This window comes from Nicotiana tomentosiformis, chromosome 2, assembly GCF_000390325.3.
Source record: "Nicotiana tomentosiformis chromosome 2, ASM39032v3, whole genome shotgun sequence".
Lineage (NCBI taxonomy): Eukaryota > Viridiplantae > Streptophyta > Magnoliopsida > Solanales > Solanaceae > Nicotiana > Nicotiana tomentosiformis.
Window position 1 is genome coordinate 177,639,913 of NC_090813.1, and position 12,161 is coordinate 177,652,073.

A 12,161-nucleotide genomic window follows, 5' to 3' on the forward strand; every position below is an offset into this window, starting at 1 on the left:
CCGATCGGCTAAGCCATCTCACTTGAGACCTAACCTCTTTCAAGTATTCACTCAATTCACATTTCTTTCCCATCTTTCATTACATGGCACAACCAGCCTCATTTATTAAGTAGTTCTTAGCAATTGGGAATATTTTACAATTCAGGTCTTTTCCTTTTTTATCCGTTCAAATAACATCATCACATAAGGCATTGCACATATAAGGGAAGGAGCTTGGAAACAACATAATTACGTTCTCAAATAGCATGATGACATGGTAACCATCTAAAACAATTAGGGAACATGAATCTTTCAATTCAACACACTAAGGCAAACAATTCTAGTATGATCAAGTTAGAACTTACACCCATCATTCGGACACTAGGAGTTCTATTCTAGGAAGAAGAAAGTTAGCCATACATACCTCAATTGAGCTTCTTTAGACTCTACAATTATCCAGAACTATTAGCAACCACAATATATTTTAGCAATATACAAGTTGAACCCAGAATTAGAAAAATGTTCATGGTTCCAGCTCACTTTTTCCTCACACTCTTTATCACATGCATGCAATATGAACCACCATCATACCCATGAAGTATCATATTATTACCCCATTATAGCTATGTTTGAAATTAAGAGTGGGGGTGATGAAGTCTTACCTTTTTAGATGAAGAATTTGGTACTCTACTTGAATATTTCCAAGCTTTGAATGATGGTTGAAGATTAATTTGATAAAAACTTAGGCCCTCCCTCTTGAACCCTCTCTTTCTCACTCTAGAAACATCATAAAATGAGCTCAAAATAGACCTAAGAGGTATTTTAACGGAATGGGGATTGGGTTTTAAATTAAGAAAATGGGTGCCCCGACACAGGTCTGCGGTGTCGCATATGTGACCGCAGAAATGGCTCTCAGGGGCATGAACTTACAACCCAGGTATGCGACCAGTATGCGGTCCGCATATCGATTATGCGGTCGCATAATCGACCAAAAAACTGACCTCACATTGGCCAAACTTTTTGCTTCACTTTGCGGCCATTATGCGGTCTGCATAGTGATTATGCAGCCGCATAATGGGCCGCAGAAATACGTTCTTCTGCGAAATATTTTCCTCTAAGTCCGTGGGGTACTGTTCAATGCAAAAAGTCCGAACCGCGGCTCACAAGCTTGCCACGAAGAATTTCTACTATAATAACACAGGAATCTATCTTGGCACCACGAAACCCCGAGTTTTTGGTTTAAATTTTTACGGGTCCTTACATCCTCCCCCACTTAAGATCATTCGTCCTCGAATGAGAATCAAGGTTTGCTTAACACAGTTTCAATTGTACCACATAACATCAGCCCCATATTTGCCTAACTTCCTAGCTTTCTGAAATTTTTTTCAGAGTTTCCTTTGTATTTAGGCCTATCCACCTGTCAGAGAGCCCCCAAAACACACCTTAGCAAAATATATAGAATTGAATGACACAACAAAATGCAAAATAACACCAACCGAAGCCTCATGGGAGACATATAGCTAAAAAGGAGTGTCTTTATATTAGCCGAACAAGCGATACAAACTTTAAGGTAAACAACTTCATAGAAATATTACATGGCTATTCAAACAAATGAGGGTACTTCTCTTTCATTTTATTATCGGCTTCCCAAATAGCTTCTTCGACTTGTTGGTTTCGCCATAACACCTTCACAGATGCAATTTCTTTGTTTCTCAACTTTCGGACCTGCCTATCAAGAATAGCAACCGAAATTTCTTCATATGACAATTCTTCACTAACCTCAGTGGTCTCAACCGGCACAATAGCGGACGGATCTCCAACTACCTTCTTTAACATGGACACATGGAATACCGAGTGTACTAATGACATCTCAGGTGGTAGTTCAAGCTTGTACGCCACCTGACCTATCCTTTGAATGATTCTATACGGCCCGACATACCTTGGACTTAATTTTCCTTTCTTTCCGAACCACATGATCCCCTTCATGGGAGATACCATCAAGAACACCCAATCATCTTCCTTGAACTCTAAGTCTCTGCGGCGAATATCCGAATAGGATTTTTGATGACTTTGAGCAGTTTTCAACCGCTCCTTTATGATATTAACCTTTTCCATAGCCTGATGCACAAGGTCTGGCCCTATTAGTTCAGCTTCTCCAACCTCGAACCACCCAATCGGCGATCTCCATCTTCTACCATACAAGGCCTCAAACGACGCCATCTGAATACTGGCATGGAAGCTGTTGTTATAAGCAAATTCTATGAGCGGCAAATGATCATCCCAGCTACCCTTGAAGTCAAGTACACACGCACGCAACATGTCCTCAAGCATCTGAATAGTCCGCTCTGCTTGCCCGTCAGTCTGTGGATGGAAAGCCGTGCTAAGATTTACCTGCGTACCCAAACCTTGCTAAAATTTATTCCAGAAATTAGCTGTGAATTGGGCCCCTCAATCAGAAATGATGGAAACTGGAGTGCCATGAAGCCTGACTATTTCCTTGATATACAATTGAGCATATTGTTCTACAGTGTCGGTGGATTTAACCGGCAAGAAGTGTGCTGATTTCGTGAGTCGATCCACGATCACCCAAATTGAGTCAAATTTATGCGGAGAGCATGGTAACCCTACCACAAAATCCACGTTTATCATTTCCCATTTCCACATTGGAATTTCTATACTCTGAGCTAACCCATCGGGCCTTTGATGCTTAGCCTTCACTTGTTGACAGTTTGAACATTTTCCACAAAGTCCACCGCACCCCTCTTCATGTTATTCCACTAGTAAACTTCCTTGAGGTCATGATACATTTTTGTAGAACCTGGGTGCACAGAATATCTAGAAGTGTGAGCTTCTTCCATGATTCTTTCCCGAAGACCATCTACGTTTGGAACACATAGTCGCCCTTGGTACCGTAATGTACCGCCATCCACGCCAAGAGAAAAGGCTGTAGTATTGTGTTTATGAACCCCCTCCTTTAGTTGCACCAACACTGGATCATCGTATTGCTTCTCCTTGACCTCCGTCACGAGCGATGATTCTGTCCTATTCCGCACAATCACTCCCCCCTCATTAGAGTCCACAAGACGAACTCCCAAACTGGCCAACTGGTGAACCTCCCTGGCCAAGGGCCTTTGACATGCCTCCAAGTGAGCCAAACTACCCATAGACTTCCGACTAAGAGCATCTGCCACCACATTAGCTTTTCCCGGATGATACAAAATGTCGATGTCATAATCTTTGAGCAACTCAAGCCACCTTCTCTGCCTTAAGTTCAATTCCCTTTGCTTGAAAATGTATTGAAGGCTCTTGTGATCCTTTAATACATCTAGATGGACTCCATACAAATAATGACGCCAAATTTTTAATGCAAAAACCACTGCCGCAAGCTCTAAGTCATGAGTTGGATAGTTCTTTTCATAATTCTTAAGTTGCCTTGAAGCCTATGCTATAACCTTACCATGTTGCATTAATACACACCCAAGACCGATCCTTGAAGCATCTCAATACACCACGAGCCCCTCGGTACCCTCTGGTAGGGTCAATACTGGCGCCGAAGTCAATCTTGATTTCAATTCCTGGAAACTCCTTTCACAAGCATCGGACCACCGGAACTTAACCGCCTTCTACGTAAATTTAGTCAATGGAGAGGCAAGAGTGGAGAACCCCTCCACGAACCTCCTATAATACCCGGCCAAACCCAAGATACTGCGTATATCTATTGGAGTAGTAGGTCTAGGTGAATCCTTCACCGCTGAAATCTTTTGAGGATCAACCTTAATTCCTTCTCCGGAGATGACATCACCCAGGAATGTAACAGATTCAAGCCAAAATTCACATTTCGAGAACTTTGCATACAATTGGTATTGGTGAAGAGTTTGCAGAACTGCCCTGAGGTGATCGGCGTGATCCTCTCGACTTCGTGAATACACAAGGATGTCGTCAATGAATACTATCACAAAGGAGTCGAGGAACGGCTTAAAGACTCGATTCATAAGATCCATGAAAGTTGTCGGGCATTTGTTAGCCCGAAAGACATTACCAAAAATTTAAAGTGCCCATACCGGGTTCTAAAAGCTGTTTTCGGAATATCCTTCTCCCTTACCTTCAATTGATGGTACCCGGACCGCAAATCAATTTTGGAGAAGAACTTAGCACCTTGTAATTGATCAAACAAATCATCTATTCTAGGCAATGGGTATTTGTTTTTTATTGTGACCTTGTTGAGTTGTCGATAATCAATACACATCCGCATCGATCCATCTTTCTTTCTGACAAAGAGAACTGGTGCGCCGCAAGGTGACACACTCGGTCAGATGAAACCTTTCTCTAGCAAATCCCTTAGTTGTTCCTTTATCTCTTTTAATTCTGCCGGCGCCATTCTATACAGTGGAATGGATATAGGATGTGTGTCCGGCACCATATCAATCCCAAAATCAATCTCCCTGTCTGGAGGAATTCCAGGGAGCTCATCCAGAAATACATCAGGGAATTCATTCACAATTGGTACAGATTCAACGGTAGGCACCTCAGCAGTGGTATCCGTAACTCGGACCAAATGGTAAATATACCCCTTCCTGATCATCTTTGTGGCCTTAAGGTAAGAAATAAACCTACCTTTTAGCATAATATTATTCCCCTCCCACTCAACAGTTGGCTCGTTAGGAAACTCAAGCCTCATGATTCTGGCTCGGCAATCGAGTTTGGAAAAACATGAATAAAGCCAATTCATTCCCATTATTACATTAAAATCAATCATTCCTAGTTCAATAAGATCAGCCATGGTATCCCGACCACGCACTGTGACAACACAATCCCTATAAACCCGTGCGGCCATAATAGACTCGCCAACCGGAGTAGATACAGAGAACGACTCATTATGCTGCTCTGGTTTTATCCCGAAGCTCGTAGCAACATAAGGAGTAACATAAGACAAAGAAGATCCGAGATCAATAAGGGCATACACATCATGAGATTGAACAGTCAATATACCTGTGATGACATCTAGGGAAGCCTCTGCACTCTGTCGACCACTCATAGCATAGAATCGGCTGGGTCCTCCTGAACTCTGTGCACCACCCCTAGATGCACCACACCCCGTGGGTGCTGGAGAGCCTCAAGTTGGAGGGGGTGCTAAAGATGTAGCGGTTGTAGGACTGGATGACTGAGTTGTGCCCCTACCTGCACCCTGACGGGATGCACGACACTCTCTCTGAATATGGCCTCATTCTGCATCCATAACATACTGGCATATCCAGGTAGCAGACTGTCGAATGTATCCTCCCACACTTAGGGCATGGGGCCATCTACTGCTGCTGGAATCTCCCTCCTGATCGACTCTGATGGTGGGACCCCCTACTGCCCTGACCGGGCCTAAAGTGACTCCCCTGCTGCTGACCGTGCCCTGATGGCGGGGTACTAGCTGAAGACTGAGCATAAGACTGAGATGGCCCTGATGATCCTCCCCGAAAAGCTGATCTCCCACCTCCGAATGAATCCCCAAGGTTGTCCGCTGATCGGGCCCTACTACTACTTTCCCGGTCTATCCTGAGCTTTAACTTTCGAGCCTCCGTAGCTTGGGCAAATGCCACCATCCTTCCATAGTTCATGTCAGAATTTAGAGCAGTTGTGGCAGCCTCATTAATAACCAAAGGGCTAAGGCCCTGCACAAATCGACGCACTCTTGCCTCCATAGTCGGCATCATATGAACAGCATACTTCGACAGGCACATGAACTCCATGTGATACTCTCACACATTCCTACTACAATGTTTAAGGGTCTCAAACTCCACAGCACGGTCTGCCTTAGTCTCAGCAGGCAAGATATGGTCTATGAAGGCATTCGCGAACTCACTCCATCTCGCCGAAAGGCTTCCCTCCTCACGTGAATCTTCCTACATTACAAACCAGGAATATGCCACCCCTTTCAGATGATAGGAGGCCAACTATACTCCTTCTGTCTCCGTAGCACGCATAACTCGAAGAGTCTTATGTATCTTATCAATGAAATCCTGAGGGTCTTTCCTGGGATCAGTACCTGTGAACACTGGAGGGTCCAACTGAAGGAACTTGTTTACCCTGAAACTAGAAGAATCCTCTTGCGAGCTAAATAAGGTGGGTGCAACATTTGACCTCTGGGCTTGAGAAGCTACTAACTGAGTCAACATTTGAATAGCTCCTCTAAGATCCCCATCGGAAATACCGGGACCAGGAGCTGGGGCTGTAGGTGGAACAGGTATATTGGCGGGGGGGATTGTGGCACCCTCCGCGGGTGTAGGAACTGGGGTAGTCTGTTCTGGAGTAGACGAACCAGGCAATGTGATAGTAGGGGGATTATCCTCACCCGCATTAACAAGTAAGGTATCAACAGCCACTCATGGTGTGGCATTGGTTTTTTGGCCAATTCTCGCTCTCTTCTTAGGTGCCATTTACTGAAAGTTAGACCAATGCACGAGTTAAGGGCAAACAACCTCACGTTCCGCTCTATTGCACGATATAGAACAACAATGAAGGGTATCATTCTTAAATGTCCAAATAGCCCCCTAATTATAGATGTGGTCGACAACACACCGATAAGAAAGGCTCTACTAGACATGGCTCCGAGAAATCCTAGGACACTTTAAACCCTTAGGCTCTAATACCAAGTTTGTCACGCCCCAACCTCGGGGAGCGTGACCAGCACGCAATCGAGTGAACCCGGTCGAGCAAGCCTAGAAAACCTTTCCTACCCGACTCATTCATGATCCAAAAAGGGAATGCGTCACCATTGGTAAAACAGGGGAGAGATCAGTTATATAAATATATAAACGTTGCTAGCTCTTTTTTTTAATTATATGCATTATGCCATAGTTAAGTTTCCAAAATACAGCTCGGTCCAACGACCACCCCAACATACATACATGACCCACATAAACGTCTACGGAGCCTCTAAGGGTACAAAAGAGCAACATGATAATGCCGGCAAAAAGGCCCCGGCTATACCTCAAAATATAAAAAACTTATACATAACAAGGACTACATGACCCCAGGAAGAAATGGGGCTCACCAAGACTGTTGTGATGAGTGAGAGGGAGAGCACCACTATCTGCGATCAGTGCTATCTGTGATGGAACCACCTACATCCATTCAAAGATATAGCGCCCCCGGCAAAAGGGACGTTAGTACTATCGAATAGTACTAGTATGTAAGGCAAATACTAATCTTAGTAGAATGAACAGTGAAACAAAGAGAAGGCAGTCATAACAATCAATAAGTACTTCACAGAAATACAAAGAATCATCAAATAAGGATCACATAATTTCCAATTCAATCTTTCCATCTTCTTAGGTTAATGATATTTAGTGCCAAATACACAACTCACAATGCTACCGTATTTTTACACGGAGTCCGATCTCGGCCCGACCGGCTAAGCCATCCCAACTGAGACATATCCATATACATAATGTAAATCAACAATTCCAACACAAATGCCACCATGTGTACGGCATGGCATCCGATCTCGTTCCAATCGGCTAAGCCATCTCACTTGAGACATAACCTCTTTCAAGTATTCACTCAATTTACATTTCTTTCCCATCTTTCATTACATTTCACAACCAGCCTCATTTATTAAGTAATTCTTATCAATTGGGAACATTTTACAATTCAAGCATTTTCCTTTTTTATCTGTTCAAATAACATCATCACATAAGGCATTGCACACATAAGGGAAGGAGCTTGGAAACAACATAATTACGTTCTCAAATAGCATGATGACATGGTAACCATCTAAAACAATTAGGGAACATGAATCTTTCAATCCAACACACTAAGGCAAACAATTCTAGTATGATCAAGTTAGAACTTACACCCATCATTCGGACACCAGGAGTTCGATTCTAGGAAGAAGAGAGTTAGCCATACATACCTCAATTTTTCTTCTTTAGACTCTACAATTATCCGGAACCCTTAGCAACCACAATATATTTTAGCAATATACAAATTGAACCCAGAATTAGGAAAATATTCATGGTTCTAGCTCACTTTTTCCCACACTCTTTATCACATGCATGCAAGATGAACCACCATCATACACATGAAGTATCATACTAATACCTCATTATAGCTATGTTTGAAATTAAGAGCTGGGGTGATGAAGTCTTACCTTTTTGGATGAAGAATTTAGTACTCTACTTGAATATTTCCAAGCTTTGAGTGATGGTTGAAGATTAATTTGATGAAAACTTAGGTCCTCCCTCTTGAACCCTCTCTTTCTCACTCTAGAAACATCAGAAAATGAGCTCAAAATAGACCTAAGAGGTATTTTAACGGAATGGGGGTCGGATTTTAAATTAAAAAAATGGGTGCCCCGACACAAGTATGCGGTCGCATATGCAATCACATAATGGTTATGCGATCCACAAAGTGACCGCAGAAATGGCCCTCAGGGGCCTGAACTTATGGCCCAGGTATGCTACCAGTATGCGATCCGCATACTCGTTCTGCGGTCGCATAATGTACCGCAGAACTCCCTCCATAAAAACTCAAGAGGGATTATGCGATCGATATGCGATCCGCATATCGATTATGCGGTCGCATAATCGACCGCAAAACTGACCTCACATTGGCCAAACTTTCTGCTTCACTCTGCGGCCATTATGCGGTCCGCAGAGTGATTATGCGACCGCATAATGGGCCACAGAAATGCGTTCTTCTGAGAAATATTTTTCTCTAAGTCTGTGGGGTACTGTTCAATCCAAAAAGTCCGAACCGTGGTACCACGAAACCCCGAGTTTTTGATTTAAATTTTTACGGGTCCTTACAGATAAGCTGCCCAGAAGTAACTTCATAGGAACTTAAAACTTCCATAACAAGTTGCAAAGATGTAGCATCTAAAGAGGAAAAAAATGATAGTATCATCAGCATTTGCCAAGTGGTTAATCTTTGGACTCCACTTTGGCAATCCAAAGCCACAAAAGTACAAATTCATGTGTAAATCATTAAGACCCCTAGACAATTCCTCAGTTTCCAGAATAAATAGTGTCGGAGACAATGGATCTCCTTGCTTGAAACCTCTAGTAGATTTGAAGAAATCATAGAGCTACCCATTCAAAAGTACTGAGTACCAATTATTGGACACAATCTCTCACAGAATCCTATCTTCCTCAATATATATACTTTTGTCTAGAACAACCAAGAAAGCATATCATATGCTTTTATCATATCAAGTTTGATCACCATATTAGGCTCAGCCTTGGTTCTCAACCTTATACCAGTGATGATCTTTTAAGTAAGTATGACATTCTCTACAATGCTCCTTCCTTTTACAAAGCATGCTTGCTCATCATAAATCAAGTTAGGAAAAATATCAACCAACCTTTCATGAATGACCCTTGAAAATTTTTTATTAATGAAGCTGCTTAAGCTTATTGGCCTCATATTCGAAAATGTTGCTACTTCTTTCTTCTTTGGTAGAAAACCAAATTTGTGTGAGTCACAAATTTTAGCAATTCCTGGACATTTAAGAATGCTCTAACCATATAAAATATATCCTCACTAATGATTTCCCAGCATGTTTGATAAAAACACTCATTGAAACCATTTGGACCTCCAACACTATCACCATTTAGCCCAAATACTGCCTTTTTCACCTCCTCTTTTGTTGGCTGCTTTATAAGGTTATCATTCTGCCCCATCTCCACCCTGCTAGGTACGTGATCAAGAATACCAAAAGTAGTAGGTACCTTATCTTTATGAAATTGTGCTTTTGGAAAAAATTAACTGCTTCCTCAGCCATATCTTCAGTAGTTTCCAACCATTGGCCTCCACTGTTTTGTATTATTTTAACTTGCAATCTCTTTCTTCTCCCATTCACCAGAGCATGGAAGAACTTATTGTTCCTGTCACCATCTAGGAACCAATTCATACCAGCCTTTCATTTTCATAATTCTTCTTCCAGTTGAAGATATCTAATAAACTCATCATTCACTTTCAAAAGTGTCTCCCTATTGTGCGGTGTAGGTTGCAATTCAAACTCTGTTCATGCACAATCACACGTTCTTCAAGACTAGATACTTTTGAAAAATATTACAATAAGTAACCTTACTCCATTGTGCCATTTCATCTTGTAATTAAAAAAAAAAAGTAAAAGGATTACCACTTAAATTTGATGTCCAGCTCTCTTTAACAACATCTAGGAATGTTTGATGCTTAATCGAGAACATCAGGAATTTAAAAGATTTCTTGATAGGTGCTGCATTTAAGTCACAAGAGATGATCAAAGGACAGTGATCAAAACTTGTTTTGGACAAATGAGTAGCCACCACTCCAGGAAGCATATGTTTAAACTTTATGTTAGCCAAGCATCTATCTAATCTCTTAGATATGCAATCATCTGTTCTCCCATTCCACCATGTATAAATACTACCCTTGAAGCCTAAATCAAAAAGGTTACAAGTGTTTATGCAATTCCTAAAATCTTCAACTTTATTCAAAGACACTGGAAGCCCCCCAATCTTCTCTTCCTCATAAACAATTACATTGAAGTCACCACCAACAAGCCAAAGAACATTCATGTCTTGAGCTAGAGCATACATAGAATCCCACAGTTCTATCCTCTCAATTGCATCACATTTGGCATACACAAGAGTGACTATAAAATCCTTTTGTGAAAGAGGATTAAATAATATAAGTGTAAGTTGTTGTTCCATGTCAAAAAATATATCAACCTCATAATCTTCCTCCACAAAAGCCCAAACCTTGTTTGATATATTAACAAAAGCATGATGAATTCCTAACTTTCTTCTATACTTCTCCACTTTGTTAGCATTTTGCACAGGCTCCATCAACCCAATGAACTGAAATTCATATTGTCTATGCATTGTGACAAACCTCTCAAAAGCTTTCTTTGTATTGACGAGCCTTATATTCCAGATAATAGCATTCATTACTAATTACTAGATTTAGTAAGGGCCCTTCTTGTTTGTACTCTAGTGCCAGGGACACTAGAATTTTCCTTATGTTGCGTTTTCCTTCCCTTACCAACTACTTTAACTTTGTCAATTTGTCTTGGAGATAAATCCCCTTGTCTTGCATCATTCATGAAGTTCTAAGCAGTAGATTCTCCGTCAAGATATTTACCTGCTCTTCCCTATTGATCATCCTCCTCCATTTCTATATTTTGATGCACCACTTGATTCAGCACAGGCTTAGGAATTAACAAATTATTTAAAGTTTCTTTGGCCACCTTTAGGGGTTGATTTTTAGGGGAACTGGACACCACTGGTATCTTTTTCCCAGCTGAAACTGCACCATTAACCTTGCCAGCGACATTAGGGTTCACTGTAGCTAGGGTTTGTCCTATCGGGCTAGGGTTAGTTATAGTTACTGTTTCATTAGTTTTGGGAAAGTTTTCTCGCCCTTTTGAGCTGATTTCATGCACTATTGATTTCGTCATTGCATCACCTCCTACATTAGATACATTCACCTCCTTATTGACATTAGTATCACCACTAAGGTTATCTTGATCATCTTCCTCATCTGCCACTTCCTTGTCATCATTATCCACCAATTGATCATCGTCCTCTACCTGATCTGATCTTTCTCATCTTGAATTTCCCCTTCTTCTTCTGAAAATTATTCTACTTGATCACTCCATAGCTTTTCCAGTAGTACATTACCAATTTCTTGTGTTTGAGAAGAAACTTCTTGACACGACTGGTTTGTAGTGACAAATCTAGCTAAGTTATCACCTCTTATCTACGTATTTATATCTGTAGCATTGCCTTCATTCGTTGTAGTATTATTAGCACCAAAAGCACGATTTACCCACTGAGTAGAGGACTCATTCACCGTTGCATATCCCTCATCCTTGTCATTACAATTTATACTTGAATTATCTCCTTCTTTGGATGGCCCAATCCCAGGCGAAGTAGGTTTAAAAACAGGTGCAGCTGGACTTAAATTCCCAGTACTCGTATTGCTAGGTTTAGGGCTATGATGAACAGTATCCTTCTCTACCAAAGCTAACTGGTTGTCACCTTCCTTCTCCCCATGTCAGCTGGGACAATTTCTTTTCCATTAGTATTTTGAACGTCATTACCACTGTTCACAACCTTCACTCGATTGTCTTTACCACTGGTAAGGATCCTCACTGGAGGATTATTATTAACTTTATTCACCACATTATCCTACTCCACCTGTTTCAT

General features: G+C 41.5%; 2 protein-coding genes across 2 annotated transcripts; both read right to left on the reverse strand.

Moving 5' to 3' along the window:
• Positions 1-4,288: 4,288 nt before the first annotated feature.
• LOC138906155 (uncharacterized) lies at positions 4,289-5,014 on the reverse strand. The gene has a single exon (XM_070194680.1). It carries the CDS (start codon positions 5,012-5,014, stop codon positions 4,289-4,291), a length of 726 nt encoding a protein of 241 aa, XP_070050781.1.
• A 907-nt stretch (positions 5,015-5,921) lies between these two features.
• Positions 5,922-10,901, reverse strand: LOC138906157 (uncharacterized). The gene is made up of 5 exons (XM_070194681.1): positions 10,112-10,901; positions 9,699-9,864; positions 9,492-9,657; positions 7,022-7,091; positions 5,922-6,271 (listed from the first exon to the last, which is right to left on the reverse strand). Exons 1-5 carry the CDS (start codon positions 10,899-10,901, stop codon positions 5,922-5,924), a joined length of 1,542 nt encoding a protein of 513 aa, XP_070050782.1.
• Positions 10,902-12,161: the final 1,260 nt, after the last annotated feature.

Coding starts and splice junctions, on each gene's coding strand:
- LOC138906155 (XM_070194680.1), bottom strand. CDS start 5,014: ATGAGTGGTCGACAGAGTGCAGAGGCTTCCCTAGATGTCATCACAGGT.
- LOC138906157 (XM_070194681.1), bottom strand. CDS start 10,901: ATGAATGCTATTATCTGGAATATAAGGCTCGTCAATACAAAGAAAGCT. Junction 9,865..10,111: donor CTGGACATCAAATTTAAGTG/GTAATCCTTTTA, acceptor ATTGGTTCCTAG/ATGGTGACAGGAACAATAAG. Junction 6,272..7,021: donor CACTCATCACAACAGTCTTG/GTGAGCCCCATT, acceptor CGTCTACTCCAG/AACAGACTACCCCAGTTCCT.